The following is a 24761-nucleotide window of genomic DNA, read 5'->3' on the forward strand; positions in this document are numbered from 1 at the left end:
ACTCATGCACCCGCTTCGGAAAACCAGGCTTAAGGTCCGGATGTCTTACCCCTACTTATAAGTAATCTGAAGACATAAATGAAAATAAGTTCACAGTGCAGTTTCTGACAGTTTACTAATTACCTTACCAAGTTGAACATCTTTGAACGTACTTTTCTTTGCATCACTTTGTTTCTTATGCTGTTATTCAAGATACGGATGCGAAAGAAAGTTCGACACCTTACATAAAATAAGATAACTTCCTCTGGCAGTTCAACATAGTCCTTTAAGCTACTTGCTACTTTGCTGACCACAGATTTCCCAGGTTTAAGAGTCTTTTCGCCATGATAACAGTTGAAAAGATGACCAAGCGTCTTCAATTTCCCCATGAACTCGTCATTTGGCTTTACCAGTTTGTCACTTTGCCTGCTCACTGTATCAATCCATGCTGATTTCTCACTCTTCAGATATTTCGAACCAAGGTGGTACTGTGGAAACTTTCTGGCAATAAACCCACCAACGTATGCCATACCTTGAGTTTCTGTCTCATTTTCCAGGGTTCTACCTAAATCAGCCTCACCATCGTCAACGTTCTCAGGGACTTCCTCCATGTCATTAGCACAAGCAATGAAAGACATTGATGATAGGCAAAGTTCTTGCTCTAAGGCGGTTTCATTGTGTTCCTCTCTCTTCTACTTTACAACATGAGGGAGCACTTGCCAAGTTGTTTTCCTTGTTTTCCTCTAGAATGTTATACTTTGACCCCATGAGGCTGCTCTTTTTCCCCATGAGGTATGACCGCACACGGTACTTCACTGAGACAGGAGAAGGATGCTCATACCACCCTCCCAGCTGTCGCATGTATGCAAAAAAGTGCTCTAAGACATCCTGGTTTAGTTTGTAAGCCATGACAAAATTTATGTTATAATTTGTTTTTACCATGGAATGTAGCTCCATCAATGACTTGGAAGATATTATTATACCTTTCTGGAAAGGTAAGAGATGTTTCTTGCCATCAACATGCATCTTACTGATTACATGAATCATCAATTTTAGAACATTTATTTGCATCTCTGTTGCCCCATATGCTGACCTGTACTTATTTTTATCAAATAACACTCTTGAATTCATTAAGTCAAACCAATTGTTGGCAAGTGCTATGAACTCACTTGTGGCGCTCCAGTTTTTGCCACAAAGTAAGCCTTTTTCACCAAAGTAAGCTAAGGCCTTAGATGTTGTGGCCGAAAGAAATTGTACTGCCAGTTTCACATTCATTCTTTGAGCACCGCTGACCTCTATATGTTTATTAGACAAATGGTATGTGGTCTTCAAGTCAGCCTTACTTCGCTCAATCACTTCCCTGACACAACTGCTGTCAACCAATTTCCCATCCTGCATCACAAATCCATCATCAAGAAAGTGATTTCGCATCAACTTCATTAAATGAGGTACATCAGCAAGCACATGCACCTTCCTGCTAGAGACAGCTGGATTGGTGAAATATGGGGTTTCAGTGCTTACTTTCAAGGAATTCCACAAAGCCATGTTAGAGGACCCCATATCATTTACAGTAGCCACCACTGGAAATCCAGCTGCTTCAACGTGACTTATTATACTGAATAGAAGGTCCTTTGTCATTGGACGGTCAAAATCATAATAGACTAACTGTTTCCAAGATCCCACAAGGCCTCTCAACATACAACACTGAACATTTTTCTTGGGACCATACAGGGTGTCCGTAGCTTTATCGTAGGACCACTCTTTGGCTACGCTACACTCATCAAAAGACAGGACTGACACACGGTCACGCTCTGTCATAGACACAGCCTCTCTTTAGAAGTGACAAACAGACACCAAAATGCCAGGCTCGACATTTACTTGGGCTGTCCTGCGGTTCAGTGTAGATACTGATGGGAGAGGAATCTTCCATTCATTCCTCACAAACTTGTAGGCCTTGGCGCTCAAATTTCTTAAGGAAAGTGCATGGCTGATATCCTCATCCAGCCACCGGTGAACAGCTTTCTTGCTAAAGACACAATCAATCTGAGAAGGTGACATGTACGCGCTTAGCTGACTTTCAGCATTTTGCAACTTCTCCCTTAACTTCACAATTTCTTCATTCTGAGACTTAATGATGCTATCCCTCTCCGCTAATTCTGCAAGAAGACCTGTCTTTTCTTGTCTGGCCTTTAACAGATGGAAATCCATGTCTCCACAGTCACTTGTTGCAGGAACACAAGCTGCGTCCTTCCCTGGAGTGCCTGTGAAGACATTATTCTAAATTAGTAATAGGGCTGTCTAGAAAAACAAGAATACTCGACTGAAAAAAAATATAGTAACTTGTCTCTCATGCACACACACACACACACACACACACACACACACACACACACACACACACACACACACACACACACACTTCAGTGTCAAAAAATGCATTGTAATGGAATTTGTAAGAGCAATCGGAGAACTTTAAAGGATTATAGACTGTGGAGTGACAAAATAAGGAAATCGATGACAGCTGTTCTGTATTCCATATCCACACTTATCATCTATATGTCAATGTCAGCAAAAGGATGCTATTCCTGAAGCCACTCATAACGTCCATAGACACGCTCCTTCCGTTCATAATCCTACCAAATGCTCCTATAGCACTCTTACCCTTCACAGCTCTTGTCCTATTTTCACCATCCATCTCTCCAGGCTTACCTGACACTGACACCAGATAATTAAATTCTTTAACAACTTCCACTGTCTCTCCACCCATCTTTATCTCACAACTCTCAGCGGCTGGCAGATTCACCCTATAAGGAACGACGAACTCCACCACCTCTACCGCTCTTCTCTGAAACACCAACACTAATTTTCCCAACATTTACTGTCAATTTCCTTCTAGTATACACCCTATGGAATTCACCCACCACTCTCTGAAGTTCCATTTCACTCTCAGTAAGCCATAGTGTCATCTTCCAACAAACATCCGACCACAGCCCAATCATCGCTATTTACCCCCAGTCTTGCTCCTAAATTACCCACTCTGGCTTTCATTTCCCTCATACAACCATCCATATTACCAATACCTAATTATCTTATTAGATACTATTCATAACAATAGCGTCAGTTATTATTCGAAATAAAATCCTTATAATTTTGTAATCTTCCTTGAAATTATCACTGATATGAAGAAAAACAGGAACTTGTACCTGCACCCTTCTGGCCATGTTGCTGCTGTGAAGGCTGTGGGTGATCATTCACGAGTACACCCTCCAGGTCGTCATCTAACTCAGCACCAGGGGCTGCAAGTGAAGATTTACATTGTTATTATATCTTATTAAGTACTATATATTCGTAACAATAGTATCAGAGTTATTATTCCAATTCAAATCCTTATAGATGGTGTTATGAGAGAAATGAAGGGCAAAGTTGGGGAAGTTGGAGTAAGAATGTACGCTGAGGGAAGGATGGGTGCTGAATTAAATCTTATTTGCTGATGACACAGTGCTCATTGCAGAAAAGGCAAGTGACTAACAAAATTTGGTCAGTGTCTTTTATAGTGTGTGTAAAAGGAGAAAGCTAAAAGTAAATGTCAACAAAAGAAAGGTGTGGGTCTATGAGCAGAGTAGAAGTGAGGTTGTGGATTTTGTATGCCCATATAGTGTGAACAGAATGTGAAATAGAATGTAAAATAACTGAATGGTGAAGAAGTGGAGGAGGTAAATGATTTAAAGTACCTGGGATCAGTGACATGTAAACATGGTGGTACATAAGGAGGGACAAGAGGAAGGGTATTGCAAGGAAAAAAGGTGGTAGAGTCTTTGGGACGCATCATGAAGGGCAGAAGTGTGAGCATGGAGGTAAAGAAGGATTTGAGAAATACAGTAATAGTACCAAACCTCACATAACCAAGCGCAAACATGGGCCTGAAATGAAAGTCAGAGGTCTAGAGTGAAGGCAGTGGAAATGAGTTATTTGAGGAATGCATGTGGTGTGAGTAGAATGGATGGAATGAGTTATGAGTGTGTATAAGCGTTTTGGAATGTGTCATGTGGGTGAAGGGAAGAAGTGTGGAGTGGTGGAAGAAGTGAAACATTTGAAACAACCCTCGAAAACGAAAGACATTATAAAGTGGTTTGACCACATGGAGCGAATGGACGAGGGTAAGATGACCAGGAGGGTATATGTGAGTGAGACAGAGGAAGGGAATGTTAGATTACCTCCTGTGAAATGAAGGGATAGGGTGCAGGAGTATGTCAGGGAGAGTGAAGGATCCTTGAGAAACCTAGAGCAGGCAAGGAGGGAGTGTCAGGATAGAGAGAGATTGAATCTCTTCTGCCGTGTTCATCCCCTGGTGGGAGATCCTAGGAGCAGGCGTCGAAATGCATTGAACTTCAATATTTTTTTTAAATCTTCCTTGAAATTAACATTGGTATGAAAAAGAACAGGAATACGTACCGGCACTCTCCTGACCATGTTGCTGCTGTGAGGGCTGTGGGTGAGAGTCATCCACGAGCACCCCCTCCTGGGGGTTATCCAACTCAGCAGCTGAAGCAGGGGCTGCAAGTGAAATTTATTTTCATTAACATAGCTGTTATCAGCGCTTAAATAATAAATCTACAAGAAGACAAGGAGGAGGAGGAGGAGGAGGAGTAGAAAGAAGAAGAGAAGGAGGACGAAGAGGAGGAGGTGGTGGATGAAGACGATCAGGAGTAGGAGGAACATTTTCATAAGCACAGTTGGTATCATTAAAAATTAAAAGATTAATCAACAAGAAGAAAAGGAGGAGGATCGAGGGGGAGGAAGAACTGAAGGTGGAGGTGGATGATGAGGAGGAAGACTTTCATTAGCATAGTTAACACTTAAGAGAACGAACTAAACAAGAAAACATCACCGTATCAAGAGGTTATATAATAAATCAACAAGAATAGAAGGAGGAAGAAGAGGAGGAAAAGGAGGAATAATAATAATAATAATAGGTAGTAATAATAATAATAATAATAATAATAATAATAATAATAATAATAATGATGATGATAATAATAATAACAATAATAATAATGGTAAAAATAATGATGATAATGATGATAATAATAATAATAATAATAATAATAATAATAATAATAATAATAATAATAATAATAAAAAGATGAAGAAGAAGAAAAGAAGAAGGGAAGGAACAGTTTTTATCAGCACTTAAATAATAAATCAAGAAGTACCTGCATGCACACACAATCACGGCCACTGGAAAACTGATGTCTTATGAAAGAGGAAAAAAAATACAGCAACATGCAAGGTGACCGTTGCAAGGGAGAATTCAAATGGGGGGCAGGAGAAAGATGAGGAAGGGGAGGAGGAGGAGGAAGAGGATGGAGGGAAGGAAGAAGAGGAGGATGAAGAGGTCGAGGAGGGAAAAAACATTTAGTAACACAGTTGTTATCAGCACTTATAATAAGGCCCGATCGAGTTAGGCTACATAAGTCGGAGAGGAACTGATAATTACGTCCCTTACCTTCATGTGATGGAGGATGTAACGTTGGCACTGCGCCCTCTTGTAGCTGCTGTAAGTGTCTTGGCACTGGTAAGTTCAATAGCTCATATTTTAGGTTCCGTTTATCATCGGCTCCTGAGAAGTGCAAACTGCACACTCTTGTTGTGGTGGGATTAATTCTTCTTCTTTGCTGGCAAAACTTAATCCATAATTCCTGATTAACCGCACATTTAGGGAACCTGTGTAAAAGAGTAGAGTGCTCCTTCTTCTTCCTTGACCGGCACCCTCTCACAGTGCAAACATGCACCATTGTTTCAGTGAGGCCAATGCGCTCCGCTCATGTGCCCTCCGCGCTGCTCCATTGTACACTGCCACCATCTCTCGCCACTAACCCCCAGCCCGTGACTCCGCGTGACGTGTATATTGTAGCCTTCCGAGCTAAAACGGCATGAGCCCGAGACAATCGAAATCTATAGGTTGACCTGAGTCTTATATGGATACTGGTGAGGATGTTCTTGGGGCCGCGTCCTGAGGATGTTGTCTCGCACGTATTCTTCAATCCGCTCGTTGTTCTCGGGATCGCCTTCTCCTTCATCTCCGCCCGAGAAGACGTCCTCCCATATTTCTCGAAAGGCAGCCTCTTTCTCGTCGTGAGTGTGTACTTTTTCTCCGTTTGGTTTCTTTAGGTAAGACGTTTGGATAGTGTCATTTCCCATTAGGTTTTTTATTCTCCTCCAGAAGGCAGCGGGCTCGTTGTGCAGCGAGGCTGTCTCTGTGATGAGGTTTGCCCAACTTCTCTTGCTGTCCGCCGTGAGAGAGTTTTGGAGTCGTGTCTGGATTTGTCTGTAGAGTCTGCATAGGTCAGGGGTCCATCCGTGTTCCGAAGCTTCTCTGTTTATAGCTGTGAATTGGATTTTGAGAGTTTTGGTGTGATGGCTGTAGTTTGTGCAAGGTGTTGTTTTGAAGCGTGTTGTGGGAACGTGTGTTGACATGGAGAAGTGTATTGTTGTGTACCAGTGTGTTATGTTTTCGTCAACAGCCGCCGTGGTGGCGTCAATAACTGCTTCGGGGTTGTGGAATTTGGTGTCTAAGTCGGCTTTGAAGCCGGCCCAGTCTGCGCGCTGAAAGTTTGGTGCAGGGGGGCACGGGGTGAGGATGGGTTGTGCAGAAATAGTTAAAATGATGGGGAAATGATCACTGGTAGTTATTGGGCCTTGGGCAATGTGGGTATTGTGGTAGGTTCTGTAGTTAGTCAGGATAATGTCGGGGGTGGGGGTAATGTTGTGTGAGACAAAGGTCGGAAACTGTGGGCCAACATGTTGGAGTGTCCTATTGTTAGTTAAGTGGAGGAGTTGACGGCCCTTGACGTTGGTGGTCCTGTAGCCCAAGATCGGATGATTGGCGTTGAGGTCAGTCAACATGTAGACTGGTATGGGTCGTCGGAAGAGTGATATGAAGTCAGGGACGGGGATCTAATCTCTCGCCGGCGGTTGGTAGAGGGTTGCAATGATAATTTTTCCGGTCGAGGTCTGAACTTCCGCTGCCAGAATGTCGGAGAAGAAGTCGTCTATGATTCTGTGTTTGAGGCCGTGCTTCACTGCTATGGCTGTGCCGTCTGTAGGGGTGTTGGGTGCATTTTTCTTGTGGATGACGTAGCCGTGTATCTTTAATGGCTCGCCATTTCTCATGCCATGGCTGTTAATTAGTATTACATCAGGGTCAATTGATGTGTAGGTGTTTGTGAGGTCGAATCTCCTTGTTCTCCAGTGTAGAACGTTGTGTTGTAATACTTTTATCTGATCCGTCATCGTGACTTAGTGCCTCCTTTTCTTTGTGTCTTTCTTCTGCTTATGGTCGTGTCGGGAGAGGGGGAGCGGCGCGTGGGGTCGCTCAAGGGGGGAGGGAATGTTGGGGGCATGGCAGGGGTTTGTTGCCGGCGTCGTGGGAGGCCGAACGAGTGACTGGGTGAGATGATTTAGATCGGGCCCCGCTGCTGCTGGTCGCAGTGTCAGTCTTTTGGGTAGATTCGGTTTCCGGTTCCGTTTCACTGCCTGAATCCTGGGCTGCGCCTTCCTCAGCGGAGGAAGAGTCTTCGTCGTCATGAGAGGATGGCAAGATGTCACTTTGGGCTGGGATAGCAGGAGGGACTACTGTCTGCCGGATGATCTTACTCGAGTCTGGGGGGTTGGGTATGATGATTGGCGGGAGGTCGTTGGCAGTGAATAAGTCATGCAGCTCTTTGGCGTAGGTGCCAGGAGTGCCAAGATCAGCAACTAGTGAGTGGAGAATGCATGCCATGATTTTGGTTGCTTTGTCCGAGTCTAGGTTCAGTGCAGGCGTCGGTGGGTTTTGAATAGTGCTGGAGGTGACGGAGACATAGGTCTGGTTTTTCTTGGCAACCATGGCCTCTTTAACCTTCTCTGAGGCAGCCTTCCGGACGGGGCATTTGTTTGCGAGGGTCCTGTGATCTCCACCACAGTTGAAGCACTTTTTTGCTTGTGACTTACATGACTGCCATACATGTCCCTCGGCGCCACACTCCGAACAGATTTTGAAGTTGATGTGTCTTGGGCATTCATTGGTGTTGTGGTCTTCCACCTTATAACAGCGCATGCATGTCCGTATCGGGATGTACTCTTCTTGTTTTATGCTGTGACTCTGTATTCTCAGGTTGAACATCTTGAGGCCAGCTTCCAGGCACTTTTGGGCGGGTGGAGTCTCCAGTAACGTGATCTTGATTACGGGCGCGTTCTTCGGGAACTTGTAGATGGAATCGATGTTGTTGCTGGTGAATTCATTGAGGCGCTGCACTTCCTCTTTGATTTCGGCCAGGGAGTGTTGCAGGATGTGCGAGTCAACTCCGAAGAGAAGGACCGTCCGTCGTGCCTTGATATCGGGTGGGAGGATGGGATGAAGTTTTCAGCAGCCAGGTATTTTACCCTAGAGTCGTGGGTAGTCGTGGCCCAGAGTCGGCACAGTGTGAACGGGGCTTAAGACACCCAGAGCGGGACAAGGTGGCAGCAGAAGAAGAAGCAGCAACAGCCTGAAAAAAAAATAAAGCAGAGAAGGTACAATTAATAATACAAACAATAATGGGAAATGAGAAGAAAACAGAGTGATATATTGAAATGAGTCGATTCCCTACAAGACCATAAGATCGGCGTAAGACTTCACCGCCAAAGCCGTGCCCTGGTGGACCACGTGAACAATGATCAACACACCGTAGAAGGATGGCGCAGCAGAAGTAAAGGGTCAAGAAGGAAGGAAGGTCACCGAGGCCTTAAACATCGCCGGCGGCAGACGATGGACAATAGATAGTGACCTGGCCTCTTGAGTAGTGGGCGGAGCTGAGCAGTGAGCGGAGCGTCTTTTGTGACCTCGCTATATCCGGATGACACTTAAAACACCTCCGTTCCGCTGAAGAACCCTCGGCGAAACTAATCAGAAATACACCCACCATCGCAGTAGTAGTGGTAATAGTAGTAGTATTAATAGTAGTAGCAGTAGTAGAAGTAGTAGTAGTGGTAGTAGTAGCAACACAAAAAAATTCAGAGATCCCCTTGCCCTGAGGTATGGTTGGCCAGTGGATAGGCTCCCAAACATGTGTAACTGTGGCGCACCCTTCAACCAAAACCATGCCATGACATGCAAGACAGGAGGCTTCGCCTGCATGAGACATGATGAAGTGAGAGACGTAACAGCTCAGATGCTGAAGGACGTCTGTCACGACGTGACCGTCGAGCCCATGCTGCTTCCTCTGCAAGGCGAACACCTCGCCAGACGCACCGCTAATGTTCCGAACGAAGCACGAGTGGATGTTAGCGCCAGAGGTTTTTGGACTCTTGGACAAAGGGCGTGTTTTGACATAAGGATCTTTGATCCAATGGCCCATTGCCACAAAGACATGACCCTCGATGCAGCCCACAGAAGAAATGAACAAGAGAAGAACAGAGCATATGAAGAAAGAATCCAGAATGTGGACCAGCAGGGCTCCTTCACCCCGTTAGTATTCACGACGTCGGGAGGGTTGGGACCAAGGGCGCGGAGCTTCAACGCAAGACTCGCCGAAACACTGGCGGGTAAGTAACAGCAGCCGAGAAGCAGTGTGGTCGCCTGGATGAGATGCAGGCTGTCCTTCTCCCTCCTGAGATCAGCCTTGGTCTGCCTGAGAGGAACCAGGTCACCTGCACCCAAAGCCACCCACATTGCCGACCTGGACTTTGAGGGGACGATGGTTGATAGTCGTATCAACCACAAGCTCTGTTAACTTAAGAACAATATGTTTAATAATGTTTGTAATACTAAATAAAGATGGTTGTCGGCCACAGTCATTGGCGGGCTGGGGCCAATGAATTGCTTTGTGAAAGACTATGAGGAAAGATACCGCTCACAACGCAACTCTGATGGATAGAGGCCCGTAGTTGTCGTGTTTAAAGAAAAAGTAGCAGTAATAGTAGTAGCTAGTGAGTAAAAATAATAAGAAGAAAGCAAAGATGATTTTGATGGAGAGGAAAAAGAGAAGAAGAAAACTAAGAAAAAGAAAACAATGATTAAGAATGAAGAAGGAGGAGGAAAATAATAAGAAGAAACGTCAGAAATTAAAGAACGAAAAAAAAAAATGTGATCTTTTTTTCCATATTAGAACGTCGAGATAATGGAGATGAGGAAGGCGGAGGAAGTTAAGACCCTCCTTCTCTCCCTCTCTCCCTCCCTGGTTTATTACTCCTCCACTCCTCCTTTCCTGTGTCTCTTTACTCCATCGTGATCGAGTTAGTGTTTATTGTCCTTATATATTGCTCTCTCTCTCTCTCTCTCTCTCTCTCTCTCTCTCTCTCTCTCCCATACTTCTTAATTACTTACTTCAAATGGTCACCACGTCTAGCTTCGAATACACATGCCCGGGTTCGAATCCCAGCCCGGGCACCCAACCCACCTAGCTGTCATCCTCCCTTTCCAGGTGGTCAATAAATGGGTACCTGGGGAAACCTTTGGGGATAAACTGTGGTAACCCGGATGTTGCACTGGCTCTGTGTCCCGGGGTAATGGGTTCTCACCCCCCACATGGTCAAGAGCCAGTGATACAGAGATGTGTAGCGCGGCCAAGAGCAGCCGACAACTTGTACTTCCAGCCTTACCTTTATCTTTAGGGTAGGCGGTGGCTGAGTGGTAGCGTGCTGGGCCCACATTCACCACGTGATGGACGACGCGAGTTCGAATCCCCACGCTACTACCTCGGATTTTTCAGTCACCGCCGAGTGGCTTAAAATTACCCACATGCTGTCCTGATGACCACCCATCAACCCGGACTCTAGAGGAAACCGTCCTAGTGAATCAAGAACGAGTTCCGGGGTGCAGCATGAGCCAAGAGAAGATGGCGCCCCTATAAACATTTGCCTGCGCCATGACGGGCTGGTGCCGAATACCATCCAGGCCCCTCAAGCAAGCCTACCGGCGCAATAGGCATAGACGTAAAAAAAAAAAATTAATACCTGAACATTTTAAGAGAACCTTGACTTTGCTGATGGTAGCCCTTCAATAACGGTCTAGCTTGCCAGCCACGGAATAAACCAACCAGCCAGTCAGTCCTCTCGCTCACTTATGGAAATTTGAGAACACACGCTCTATCTGCATCGGTGCCCATCTCCGTCGCATTAGCCTTAGCGCTTGTGGTGAGCGAAAACCCACTACTATGAAAGACAGGTCAGTGTGACATCCGGGTTACCACAGTCTACCTTCCCTAAGTTTCCCCAGGCAAACATTTATCGACCGGTCCAAAAGGAAGGCCGTACAAATGGGTGGAGAGCGCGCCGATCGCCAGGCCCACAGGCTCCTCAAGTAAAAAGCTCCGCTGCTCACTGATAACGGGTATCCAAGATCGTAACGTCGAATGCACCGCGATGTATTTGGTTCCCTGCGCATGCGTACAGTGCAGGTCACCAAATTTTCTGTAATCCCCGATCTTCAAATGGTTACCACGCCTAGTTACGAATACAAATGCCCGGGTTCGAATCCCAGCCCGGAGATCCAACCCATCCAGCTGTTCATCCTCCCTTGCAGCCACATCGACCCTGATTCGAAGACTAAAAACTGCACTTGTTATTACTATTATTATTATAAAGAGAGAAGCAGGGAGAGGGAGGAGTGCGGACACTATAAGCCGCCTGTCCAGCTGCCCCCAAACACCTGAGGCGTCGAGAAAGAGAAAAAGAAAGTGAAAGCAAAACAGCAATGAGAGAAGCAGAAAGAGGACGAGATAATATGGAAGATTATAGAAGCGGAAGGACAGAGAGTTAGGGCAACAGAGAAGACGCTGGAATCTGTCAAGTAATGGGAGCCAAACCAGAGGATCGACGCCAACATGAGGATCAAGATCTTTCCAGTTAAGAGAGCATTCACTTCCCTGGGTCTGAGGGACTCGGTTCGGGTCCAATAGCAAACGGTCACGCCTGAGCTCTGCATTAAATGTGTCGTGAGGAGTTCAGCTTTCTTCCCAGCGTCAGTAACAAGTTGCCCGCCAGCAGAGAGCAGCGGGGCAACGGCGATGCACCAAAGAGACCAGACATGATCTAGGGCCACCATCTGGAAGGAGCCGAAAATTTCCTTGATTGATGCATTATTTTGACTTTCAGCGGAGTTATAAGTTTGCTTTGCTGAAACACAAGCTTGGAGGAAGGCACTTAAGGACTCCTTCGTTCGTTCCCTTCGGTTCTCTGTTGATTCCCTAAGTTATTTAATTTTAGAGGGAAGTAACGAAATCAAAACTACAGTAAGTTGAGGTCCAGCTGATAGTAAGTGCATTATTACTGACTAATTCCCATTGCGTTAACCGCGTTTGGCAACTCAGCGGTCTCGCCCCCCACGCGGAACCTTCAAGCTGCCGCCACATCAGTGTCCGTTGGACTCAAAGAGACTATATACGAAGAGATAGTGGTATGTAGTAATTCCTCGGGCGTGCGGAAGTAGCGCCATCTATTGCAGCCCACCAAAAACGTCACTTTTCAGGGATAGCTTAACTATTTTTGAAGTACCTGCCACAGCACCCTATCCAGCCTTCACTTATTTTTTTTCATTGTAAAATGATTTACTAATGGGGTAAAGAAAAATATATTTGTTCTTATGTTTTATTAGGTATTATCTACACTATATCAATTTGTTTTTTTAGGAAAAATATGATGCTGAAAGCATTTGCTAATATATATATATATATATATATATATATATATATATATATATATATATATATATATATATATATATATATATATATATATATATATATATATATATATATATATATATATGTGTGTGTGTGTAGCAAACATATCCAGTGCTTTAAATACAAGCAAAGCATACAACATTCTATGCATGCTAAATTACTATAAGGACTTTGCAACTGTGGTAACCCGGATGTCACACTGGTCCTGTGTCCCAGGGTAATGGGTTCCCTAACACCACAGGCTCATGGGCTAATGTTACAGAGATGAGCACCGAGGCCACATGCTGCTACAGCGTCTGCCCCCAGCCTTACCTTTACCTTTTGCAAAATGCTCTTAGCTGAGTAAAAATATCATACTAACTGTACAAGTGCCAGATAATGGCAAGCATTGCATACTGCTTGACAGGGCAGAGAACAAAAGCTTCTAAGCATTACAACTGAAATAAACAATGGGAGACACTCAAAGCTTGTTAACTGAACATGACCCGATTTATAACAGGCAAAACCAACAATGGTGCGTTATATACAATGAAAACTGTATAAAAATGTTGCAAGGCACATCAATATAAGAGCAAAGCATCATAAAACATGCTGAAATACATGATGGAGGACATTAAGAAGGTAACACATGAGTTGTCTTAAATGGAATGCAATAACTTGGTGGTCCTGGGAGACAGGCGAGCCTGGAGGTGAAAATGGAATGTAGGACACGGTATGATCTCACAAGCTCTGACCTTGGTGTCAGGGTCATGAAGATATTAAGCTCAGTAGACACAACTATGCAGCGGAGGCACATATGATGAAAGCAAATGAGACAAAATAAGGCAACTCATAGAGTAAGAAAATAGCAGGAAAATTATGCTGCAGTATGTGACACACCAAATTACAGGGCAGAGAGTGATATGTATTTCATAGGCTACATCAGTAAACATGTAGCATTTATTGCAGGAAGCACACATTAAAGTTGGATGTAATAAAATATATGTTTTATGCACACATTAAAGTTGGATGTAATAAAATATATGTTTTTAGCACACATTAAAGTTGGATGTAATAAAATCATTTGATATGAAACTCCTTGAACTGGCCAACCAAACAAACCACTCTCTGCCCCCCCCCCAAAAAAAGCATTATTTTTCACAAGGTTTATGAGGCATTAGTCAAGAATATCAACTGCCATTACATTTTGTAAATCATACCTATGTGATTATGTATATCATATAAAGCAGAAAAAAATTTGCAAGCTGTAATACAAACAAGATTACTCCTGGAAGCCACATTAATGATGCCAGACACGTGATGATAGACACTTAGTGTGATGAAATTACATGCTGTATTTCACATTATGAAACCAAGCCAAGTGTCACTGCAGGACATATTAGGTAAGGCAGACACCAAAAGCTTGCTACCTGAACAAGATTAAATATAACAGGCAAAATCCACAATAAACCATTGCACACTGTTGGGTAGGGGAGAGAACAAATGCTTCCAAGCATTACACCTGAAATAAACAATGGCAGATATTCAAAGCTTGTGAACTGAACAAGATCTGATTTATAATAGGCAAAACCAACAATGGTGCATTACATGCGATATCTGGCAGGGGATTCCTTGCATTACAATTGGAAAGTGGCAGACACCTAAAGCTTGTTAACTGAACAAGATCTGATTTATAACAGGCAAAACCAACAATGGTGCATTACGTGTGATATCTAGCAGGGAAGATAAATGATTCCTTGCATTACAACTGGAAAGTGGCAGACACCCAAAGCTTGTTAATTGAACAAGATATGACTTATAACAAGCAAGCCCAACAATGGTGCATTACTTGCAATATTTGGCAAAGTACTATATGGAAAAAAATTCTTGGCATAACAAGAGTAATACTAAATAATGGCAAATCCCACGAAGTTTCTCTTCTTTTGACAAAGCCTGTGCTCTTTGCTGCAGGGCTGTCAGAGTCTGTTTGCTCCAGCCAACGTGTACTGAAATACCCCTGAGTCATGATTGAAGTGTTGAAACTGAAGGCAAGTGAAATACTGTGCTCAGAAATCTATTAGCATTTGGACTTTGATAGTATAAGGCCAGAGCAAACCTCCTCTCTTGTAACCCATATCTCCTACTAGGCTTAGATCTTGGCATCTTGCAGCATGTTGAACCTGACCTCATAAAAAATCCATCCCTATTGGATCTAAAAAGTTGCTGGCTCTGGGCAAAAACTGCCCAGGATTTGTAACAGCCTGGGCTTTGAGCTGCCTTGCCTCCCGGTGCAGACGACAGACTGTTGGTGTGCAGCAATTTTCACTTTTCATGTCTGAAAATACATGAAAAAATATTTAATCACAATTAATCACAATTCTAAATAATAAAATATGTGCATGTAATTGCATTATTTTCAGTGCTATAAGGACAGTGAATCTAAGCATTGACATTATGTCTGCACGCCAGCATCGATGGAAGGCTTCACTTAGATTGCCTGACAAGAGTAATATTTTCAGGAGAGATGGGGGAGAGGATACAACTGGAGACTCTTGACAGATATAATGTCAAGATCTACAAGCACCCATTTACCATATATATCTTTGATGTTCAGCCCATACTAAAACATTTGTCAATGTGTTGCCACACTAAAAATATAAAAATTCTCTGTTTCTGCAATGTTAGTCATACCTAAGCCCTGCTAAACCATCCAAGTGAATCAAGAATGAGTTCTGGGCAGCAGCATGAGCCAATACTAAATGGCACCACTATAAAAAAAAAGCCTGCATCATGACGGGCCTGGGCCGACCGCCAGGCGCCTGAAGAAAACCTACCGGCGCTATAGGCAGGTGGGGAAAAAAAAAAAAAAAAAAAAATCACATCAGAAGAATGGACAAAGGTTTGTTAGTGGCACTTCAAGTTTATGCTACCTCTTCAAAGATTGGCCAGTCATGGTTTAAAGTGGAACAGGATAAACAAGAAACAGGTAGGTATCTGTGGACACTACTGTTACTATCAAATGCCAGCCTATGGCAAAATTTGAACCTATGCTATCAAAAACATAAGACCCATATGCTGATCACTCGACTAATCGTAACGGTACTACACCCATAGAAACATAATAAAGAGTTTAAATATATCATTCAAAATTTCAACCTTTTTACATACTTTTTTTCTTGAGATATGAAGCCTACTGGTGTAACAGTTGAATATTGAACTCAATTTGTATGCAGAGATGTGAAGTATGTTATTAAGCTGTAATGTTTCCAACGCATTAGTTGTGATTAAAGCAACACGGAATAGTAACTAAAGAGGATAAATTATCACTGAGAACAAGAGGTTCCTTACTATATTGTGGTGAGCTTGATGGCCGAGTCAAGTTTCCTCCAACCCCATCAAGTTCACACCTGTTGAGAGGCAAGTTTTTAATCAAAGTGAAAAACGGATGCAAATGGTCACTAAAACTAGTTATTATACTTGGTGTCACAAATTTGGGCAAAGAATTTAGGGAAGGACTCCTGGACTTGGCGTCACTGATGAGGTAAATGATCTCGTGCACTCATTGGGCTTTAATATATACATTGTTATAATGTGTATTATTGTCTTGTTACTATATATTACCTACTGATAATGGAAATACATGTCAGGATTAATCATCAAATACAAGGAAAAAAGAATCATGTATGGAAATTGTGAACTTTTAAGTTCATGTAACAAACAAAGTTTATTATACACAAAAAGGTTGGATACTTCAGATGTAAAAGATTTTTGGAGATAACATCACCCCCTTCCTCCATATTGGTTCTTTAAAGCAAGGGTTGACTACAGCTGATTATTATTTGCGGCAGGTTACACAACACTTTTTTTAGTGCAAACCATCTGGAAATCAATGATCATTATAAGGAATACTTCTCATGAGTAGCTACTAAAACTTGACAACCTAGAAGGATGCACCATCAGACTGTAAAGGATAGATATATTATAAGACATAGCTCCATTGGTGGATCCAAAGGGGGGCACAGGCCCCCCCAATGTTCCTGAGTGATACAGGAAAACTAGCTCAAAAGCGCGCTGCGGCTAAAGCAGTGCTTTGGCACAAAGTCCAGGCCGTTATACCCATTGATTTAGGTCACTTCACCAGTTTTTCAAGACCAGGACTGCCTAGAATGGCTAATCGGTAATGCTAATGTTCCTTCCACCCGCAAAAAGTCTGACGTCCTCCCAAAAACTCATTTCCTGGATCTACACCCAAAGACATACCGTAACATGGTTCAGTGATCATGGACAAAAAAAAAATGTTAAGACAATCAATATCCAATCATTTCAGGATACATAAATCAGCATCCATATGAAGGAATTCTACAACTTAAAAGTGATGTTGAGCAGGGCATGTGTTAAGTGACTTGCACAGTCTATTTTGTGAAGTCATAATTAGATTAATATCACAACAATCAACAAACACTAGATGAAGTATTCATACCAAAATCAGTACATGGAGCTGGTGCACTGCAATGGGAAGCACATTCCTGCAGCTCACCAAGAGGGTTGAATGATGCCATGTACTTCAGGGGGGGTGGCTAAATATCTTCACCCTTGGCCTCTTTCTTGGCCTCTCCCCCTTCAGCTGCCACATTCTCGTGGATGATATCGGACGTGTTCGGCTCTGTTGGGATGTGGTTGTGTTAGATGTGGAATAACATACGACAGTGGAACATGGAAGGAAAGAGTATGTCCACACGGTAAAATACAGAGATGAGGATTGCACTGCATTAGTTGAGTGATTACAAGATGTAAATTGAAATTCTTTGGATACTGAAAGGATGTACGGGGATAACTGGGTGAGAAGAGAGAGAGATGCAGATTTTTGTTATATAGCTAGATACACCAATGAAGACTTAGGACATACACATTCAGAAAGACCACAATTTTGGCTGCTAGACAGAAAAACACTAGATGTCAAAGTGCCAGGACATTGAAGGAAGTAATAATAAGAAAAGCAATAATAATTAATGAGTATAAATATATTTCTGATATTTTTGTTTATTTTAATGCTAGTATTGGAATTTTCAAACACTAAGAATATAATAAATAAATATTGATAAATTAATTAAAATAAATACATTAATTGTACTAATACTACCACCAACAATATTAACAGCACTGCACCTAATAGACTGAGCAATAAACTGAGTCTGATATGTAACCATAATTAAACTGTCTCTGTCTGAGTGTTATGTGAAGCTTGCTCCATGCACCATGAAAGGAATGGCATAGATGCATGCAGGTTGCTGAGATACTTACAGTCACCAGCCACTTGTAGATATGGCACCAAAATGTGTTGGAAGCATTGGCGGCCAACTTCCATTTATTTAACTATTATTTTCTTTAAACAAAGGAGACAGCTCAAGAGCAACAAAGCGTACTAGAAAAAAAAAGCCCCACTACTCACCACTCCCAAACAGACAAAAGTAGAGTCTTGATACACTCTTCTTGAAGGTCAAATTATAGGCAGGAGGAAATGCGGACAATGGAAGGCTGTTCCAGTTTATCAGTGTAAGGGATGAAAGAGTGGAGATATGCTGATTAACTTTTGCATAAGATGTTTGGCAAGATAGAACATGCAGTAATTGACTTAAATTAGAAAAGTATAGATTTAGGAGGGAAATGGGCAGGCATTGGTTTAATAATAGGGTGGTGGGGGAATGGAATAGATTCCGCAATCACATAGTGAGTGCAGGGACGATAGCTTGTTTTAAGAGTAGACTGGATAGCTACATGGACGAGGCTGACAGGTGGTAATGGGGTGGAATCTGGAGCTGTCGTGTGTAGGCCATTCGGCCTCTTGCCGCGGGAGGAGGGGAGGCATGCAGTTAGCAAGTTCAGAACAGCTGTCAGCGTGAAAATGATTAGAATTTCCACATTATCATTATTTATATATATATCACTTACCCCGGGTGGCATCCTTCCGTAATAAATGTAGCTTCACACCAGGCTGTGTCCTCTTTTTCACCACAAAGGGACATGATTTGAGGCTCCGGCTGGTAAACGTGGCGGCCGCGGCGGTGTTATGATTTTTGAACGAGGCAGCGTTGCAATCGGAGCAGAGAAAGATATTTCTGCGAATAGCGGTATAATAAATAGTATAAGTTAGACCGAGATAATTATATTCACCCACTCTTTCCCCCTACAAACCAATGACTCAATGTATATATATCATCATTACTGATGGAAGTCAGCGTGCGTGCTAAAACAATGAGTTTGGAAGAAAAAACATGATCACATAGTTTTAAAGAACGGCAGTAGGGCTACAATTCCTTGGTTCATTCCAGTATGTATACAGAAAGGTTAAACACATAAAACACATCTAACCACACATGCAGAGAAAGTAATATAATTGTGGTATAATAATATAACAATAATAGCAATACTCATGACATGCAGTCAGGCTATATCTACCTAGTAAATATATACAGTATATATAGTTCCTACTGTTCATTTTAATATTTATCTACCTTTATTTTTTTTTTATTTAAAATGGGAAATAACCAGACTGAAGAAAAAAAGTAGCAACATTTGCTGCTTGATCCCATGTAGCAACACTGCTGATTGGTTCTAGGGGTTGGGGGTGGGTCTGGAGGGGGGGAGGCGCCTGAATGTAAACAAAGCTGCTCCTGCGCCATCTGTTGCAACCGACATACACCAACACCCGCCCACGGTCTCCCATAGAGGCCCCCTCTCCTGTTCTATAGTCTCCTTGGTTGGACTTTCGCAGAGAGAGGAGGTACGTGTCTTCCTGAGAGCTTTGTCTGCTGTATGGAGCGTTAAAATCCATGGTACATATATGTACCGAATCGCAGACCACTAATATTGTTTTTTCTCTCTTGCGTATTGGTACATCAGTGTACCAGGCACATATTCCAGTTCATGATGCACTGATGATAATTATTTTCTTGTTCCGCTTTTTGCTGTAGTTTTTATGATGCCTGTATGAGTTAGAATCGATACAATATACTACATATTGATCAGCTATACATAAAACTATTAATGCTTTTCCTTCTTCTTTTCAACAGACATGAATGCAGATTTATTTTATGGAGGACGACCAGATACCTCATCTGAAGATTCAGATGATTCAGATTTCTCAGTCAGTTCAGATGACCCAGGTGATGATCTCTCTGATGAAAGTGAGGAGTCCGAAACAGGTGAAGATCAGGATGAACAAGATGAAACGCCAGATGGAAATGATTCATCAGGAAGAAATGGAAACAACACTCGACCTGAATGGTTACCTGTATCTTCAAAACAACGCATGCATGCCTTTACTGGGAAGGAAGAAATGAGTGTCACTGTAAATAATGCAGATGATGAAACTGAGGTGCTGCCTATAGATCTATATGCTCTCTTTGTATCTGATACCATCATTGATATGATTGTTCTTGAAACTAATAGGTATGCACAACAAGAAATTGATGCTGCAAGAGTAACACGTAGGTCAAGATTAGTGTCGTGAAACCTACTGACAGAGAAGAAATGAAGATATTATATGGAATTTTGATTTACATGGGATTAGTTGTAAAGCCAGAAATTCAACTCTACTGGTCTAAAAGTACCTTATATGATGACCCCTTTGTACCAAAGCTGATGTCAAGGGAAAGATTTGAAATTCTCTATAGATGTCTGCATTTTGTAGACAACACAGCTCATCTAAATTCTCAAGATAAATTGTACAAGGTCAGACCACTGATTGACTTACTGGTTAATAATTTTCAGTCTGTGTACAAACCTGGCTCCAAACTTGTTGTTGATGAAAGCATGGTGCCATTCAGAGGGAGATTAGGCATCAAACAGTACATACCAGGTAAAGCTCACAAATATGGAATGAAGGTGTACAAAGCTTGCACACCTGAAGGATATACATGGAATTTGGAGGTTCATGTAGGGAAGGGTGATAATACTGCTGGCCTAAATTCAACAGAATCACGTGTGGTAAACTTATGTAATGAAATGTTAGGTAAAGGATGCACTATTTACAGTGATAATTATTACACCTCAGTCATCCTGGCAGAGTACTTGTTGGTCAAGAAAACTTACATTTGTGGAACTGTTAGGCCAGGTAGGAAATATTTGTGCAAAGAAGTAGTGAAAGCAAAGTTGAAGAAGGGAGAAATGAAGGCAGCTGAAAACAGACAAGGAGTAAAGTTATACAAATGGAAAGATAAGAGAGATGTCTTGACACTATCAACAGTGCCTGAGCATGGTAATGGCTTACTTCCAAGTGGAAAGAAGAACAGAAAAGGAGAAGAGATTATAAAACCTGAAAGTGTCATTGAGTACAATAAGGCAAAAAAAGGTGTTGATGTTGCTGATCAACTCAGTTCCTATTACTCGCCACTACGAAAATCACGGAAGTGGTACAGGAAGCTGGCTCTGGAAATGATTGCTGGGATTTCAGTAACAAATGCTCAAATTCTATTCATTAAATATTGTTCAGCAAAACAAGTAGGTGTGAGAGCCTTCACAGAGTCTGTAGTTCTGTCTCTCACTAAAAACATTCATGAAGAAATTACAAGATCAGGGAAGAGGACTTCTGATATATCGGGTGCAAGAAAAGAGCACACTCTTCAGGAAGCAGATGGACAAAAGAAGAACACAAGGAAGCGATGCAGAGGATGCTATGAAAAGATATCACAGAGTGAGGGATACAAGGTGGCCACAAACAAGGCTAGGAGAGTGTCAACCTTTTGTAATGAATGTGATGGCCAGCCACACCTTTGCATTCCTTGTTTCAATGAAAAACATGATGCATAATATGTAAAACACACACTGAAAAATCAAACATTAGGATAATCTATTTATTCCAAACATAATCTTTTCTGTTATGAAATCATATATTTTCCTTACTTTTTTGCTACGTGGAATTTTCTTTACACCAGTAAAATGTAGAGTTAAACATTTGGATATTCCAAGGAATGAGTAGAGTTCAGGAACATTATTTTTCATATTGTTATGAGGGGACAATTTTTCTTTAATTATAAATCTTAATAAAATTTACTTTTTAACATTACTTGCCATAAAAGGCACATTGGATCTTATAATTTGAAAGTAAAATGTCACAAAACTTTATTTATTTTTCAAGTCTGTTTTCTTTTAATTTTGCATTTATACTTATTACCTCATCATTTTTAATTTATTACCTGGTACCATTACAAGGCATCTGCAATTATAATAAATACAAATTTACATACAAATTGTTTTTATACCCCTTTTTGCAAAGGTTTACAGAAAGTGTGTTTCGGGCCACATATGTACCAATACGCAACAAGTGAAACATCTGCTCGGTACACCGGTGGCCCAATACGCGGTTAACCGCGATTTAGGGATCGACTTCCAAGTCATATCATTCCCCGATCAAAAATTGGACAAAACGATAATCTGAACCATGAAGCCGCATCAGAAACTACAAAACCTGATCACCATAACACTGTAAATCATAAAAGTTAACAAACAAAAATCATAAGAAAAAAAAAAACATCAATAAAAAATGAAACGACAAAACTGAAAAAAAAAAAGAATAAAATTTAACAAACTGAAACATATCTGGGAAACGGAGGGGGAACACGCCTTCTTAAAAAAAATAAAAAAAAAAAAATCCAAAACCAAAGCACATCACAAAGCTATAAGATAAAATTGAGGACATAGACTATACCTGCGCGTGACCTCGGTGCTCATCTCCGTCCCATTGGCCCTTTGAGCAGAAATAGAAACAGAGAGCATAATAAATCCAGGAAGCGTCACATGGACATACTTTCTGGAACCTTATGATACTTTCTGCCGGGAGGAGCGTTTTTGTGTGGTGATGCAAGCCACTGGACCAGACGGAGAATGAAAATGAGATGGTATGGGCATGTATCCAGATCAACAGGACTTACCCAAAGCCATTCTACAAGGAACAGTGCGAGGAGGCAGAAGGAGAGGAAGACAGAGAAAGTGATGGGAGGACAACATGAGTGCATGGATCGGCCTTGCACCCAGCAGCTGCCTAAAGGGGCTATTACAGTGGGCAAATTTTCCGTGGATCTTCAGTCAAACTACGATTTTCGCTGGCGTGGTTCTCATATTTCCGTGGTTTTCTGACGTGTCCACGATTTTCCAAAGCTACGGTAGATTTCACTGAAGGACGACGGTATTACTCACCATCATCATCATCAGCAAGAACAAGAAACAAATGAGAACCAGGCTAGCGGAGAACCAGGCTAGCGGAGAACCAAGCTAGCGGAGAACCAAGCTAGCGGAAATCGTGGTTTGACTGAAGATCCACGGAAAATTTGCCCAGTGTAATAGCCCCTTAAGAGAGTCTGAGAACCAAGAGGAATAGAGGAAGCTGGTTGCGAAGTCTTCTGTGGCGCCCCAACGTTTTCTTTAGGCCCCGTTCACACTGTGCCGACTCTGGGCCACGACAACCCAGCGACTTTTAGGTCCCCCTCACACTGTACTGAATCAACATCCGGCGACCGTTTCTAGACCTCTTTCTGACCATGTGCGACCCTTTCACATCAACATTTCACACCCAAGACCTCGTCTACCCAGAGTCGCTGGGTTGTCGTGGCACAGAGACGGCACAGTGTGAACGGGGCCTTAGTAAGACTCTGGGAGTGGTGAGGACGTAAGCCACCCTGCACCTCTCTTTGTTAACCGTTTACCGTTGATGAGGTTACAGGCCCTGCTCCGCCGCTGATGCAGCGCTTTCGAGGGCCGTCAACAATTGCAATGTTAGCCTCAACAATAATCTTCGATGCACTTATTCTCAAACGTCGTAGTGAGTGAGTGAACGTCTTAATTGCTTTCACGAATAATATCACAATTATACATTTGTTCCGTTTTCATGTCTGATATTATCGTTATAGTATCACAGATATCCAACGATTATTCCCAACACATTGAACATTCATCACACACAATTTATCTGTGAGTACAAACACTGATTAATAGCCATGATCAGTTATGTTACGAATTCTCTCAATTTCAGTCTGGAGAACTACACAACACTGATCAGTCGCTGAGTGGTTGATTTCAGGCTTCTTGTACCTCACACAATTTATTCATTTCTTCTCAGCCATGGAGCAGTCCTTCGATTTATGATCGCCAGAGCATTTGAAACATTTTTGGGCTTCCCCATTTCTCTAAGCAGTGCAGTTGGCCTCAAGATGGCCATATCTCTGACAGTGATAACATATAATTGCATGGCATCGTCTCTCACTGTGTATATTCTCCATTCTAATTTTAACTTGTCATGATTCCTGTGAATCAGCTCTCTCACAGTTGGGTCACACCTCAATATGTAGTGCATCGTGCCGCCAGCTGCAGGTTTACTGAAAATCAGCTCAATCTAATTCTCAACACCCTTAATTCTGTGTAAGAACTCATTGCGGTCTAAGATGATCTCCTTTATTTTTTTCCTTGGTCTCCTCTTTATGCACATTGCATATCATGGTCTTTGGTTACATATTACCAACACTCTTGGTACTAATTTGCTCAATAGACTCCAATTTTGGGGCTGCCTCATTCGTCATGTTCTCATCATCAAAGTTCATTATAATATTACCTCCATGAGTGAATCTTGAATAAGTAATCTGAATGCCTTGTAATGCCTGGGAGACTTCACTTTTTAACTCAGTAGCCTTTTTATCTTGCTCAGAGGCCTTAACAACAAGTAGATTTTCCTGAACATTCCTCCTGCGTTTGGTAACATCAGGCCAGCTTGTACCCGCTGACTCTGCATAAATTAGCGCGCTGCAACACCTCAGCAACCTCCCCAAGCTCTTCTTTCACACTCATAGCGTGAGACTCAACTTCTTCCTTTACCCTGATATTTCCTTAGATAATTCTTGCTTGAATTCATCCAATTTCTCCACAATTTTGGTAGCCAGAGATGCTTTATGAAGGCATGGGTTGCAAACCCAATTAATTTTCGGGATATTCTCCTGCTCAATTCCAGACATGTGGACACATTTCACATGACACCATCTAGGACACAAACAGCAGCCAATCTACGTCCGCTCAGCTCTTACTTACTACACTTGCCTTCCCACAACGTCGTACAGA

General features: G+C 42.3%; 1 protein-coding gene and 1 long non-coding RNA gene across 2 annotated transcripts; one reads left to right on the top strand and one right to left on the bottom strand.

Moving 5' to 3' along the window:
- Nucleotides 1–1840: 1840 nt before the first annotated feature.
- On the bottom strand, nt 1841–5579 carry LOC126990258 (uncharacterized). Its single transcript, XR_007744179.1, has 4 exons — nt 5486–5579; nt 4432–4533; nt 3183–3275; nt 1841–2240 (listed from the first exon to the last, which is right to left on the bottom strand). It is a non-coding gene; the product is annotated as an uncharacterized LOC126990258 (long non-coding RNA).
- Nucleotides 5580–20224: 14645 nt separating this feature from the next.
- LOC126990257 (piggyBac transposable element-derived protein 4-like) lies at nt 20225–21467 on the top strand. The gene has a single exon (XM_050848807.1). The coding sequence runs from the start codon at nt 20301–20303 to the stop codon at nt 21465–21467; it is 1167 nt and encodes a 388-aa protein (XP_050704764.1). The 5' UTR covers nt 20225–20300.
- The last annotated feature ends 3294 nt before the right edge of the window (nt 21468–24761 follow it).

The sequence above is a fragment of the Eriocheir sinensis genome, unplaced genomic scaffold (genome assembly GCF_024679095.1).
Source record: "Eriocheir sinensis breed Jianghai 21 unplaced genomic scaffold, ASM2467909v1 Scaffold151, whole genome shotgun sequence".
NCBI classification, from domain to species: domain Eukaryota; kingdom Metazoa; phylum Arthropoda; class Malacostraca; order Decapoda; family Varunidae; genus Eriocheir; species Eriocheir sinensis.

What these genes read in the sequence shown, in the direction of transcription:
- LOC126990257 (XM_050848807.1), top strand. Translation starts at nt 20,301, where the DNA reads ATGTCAAGGGAAAGATTTGAAATTCTCTATAGATGTCTGCATTTTGTA.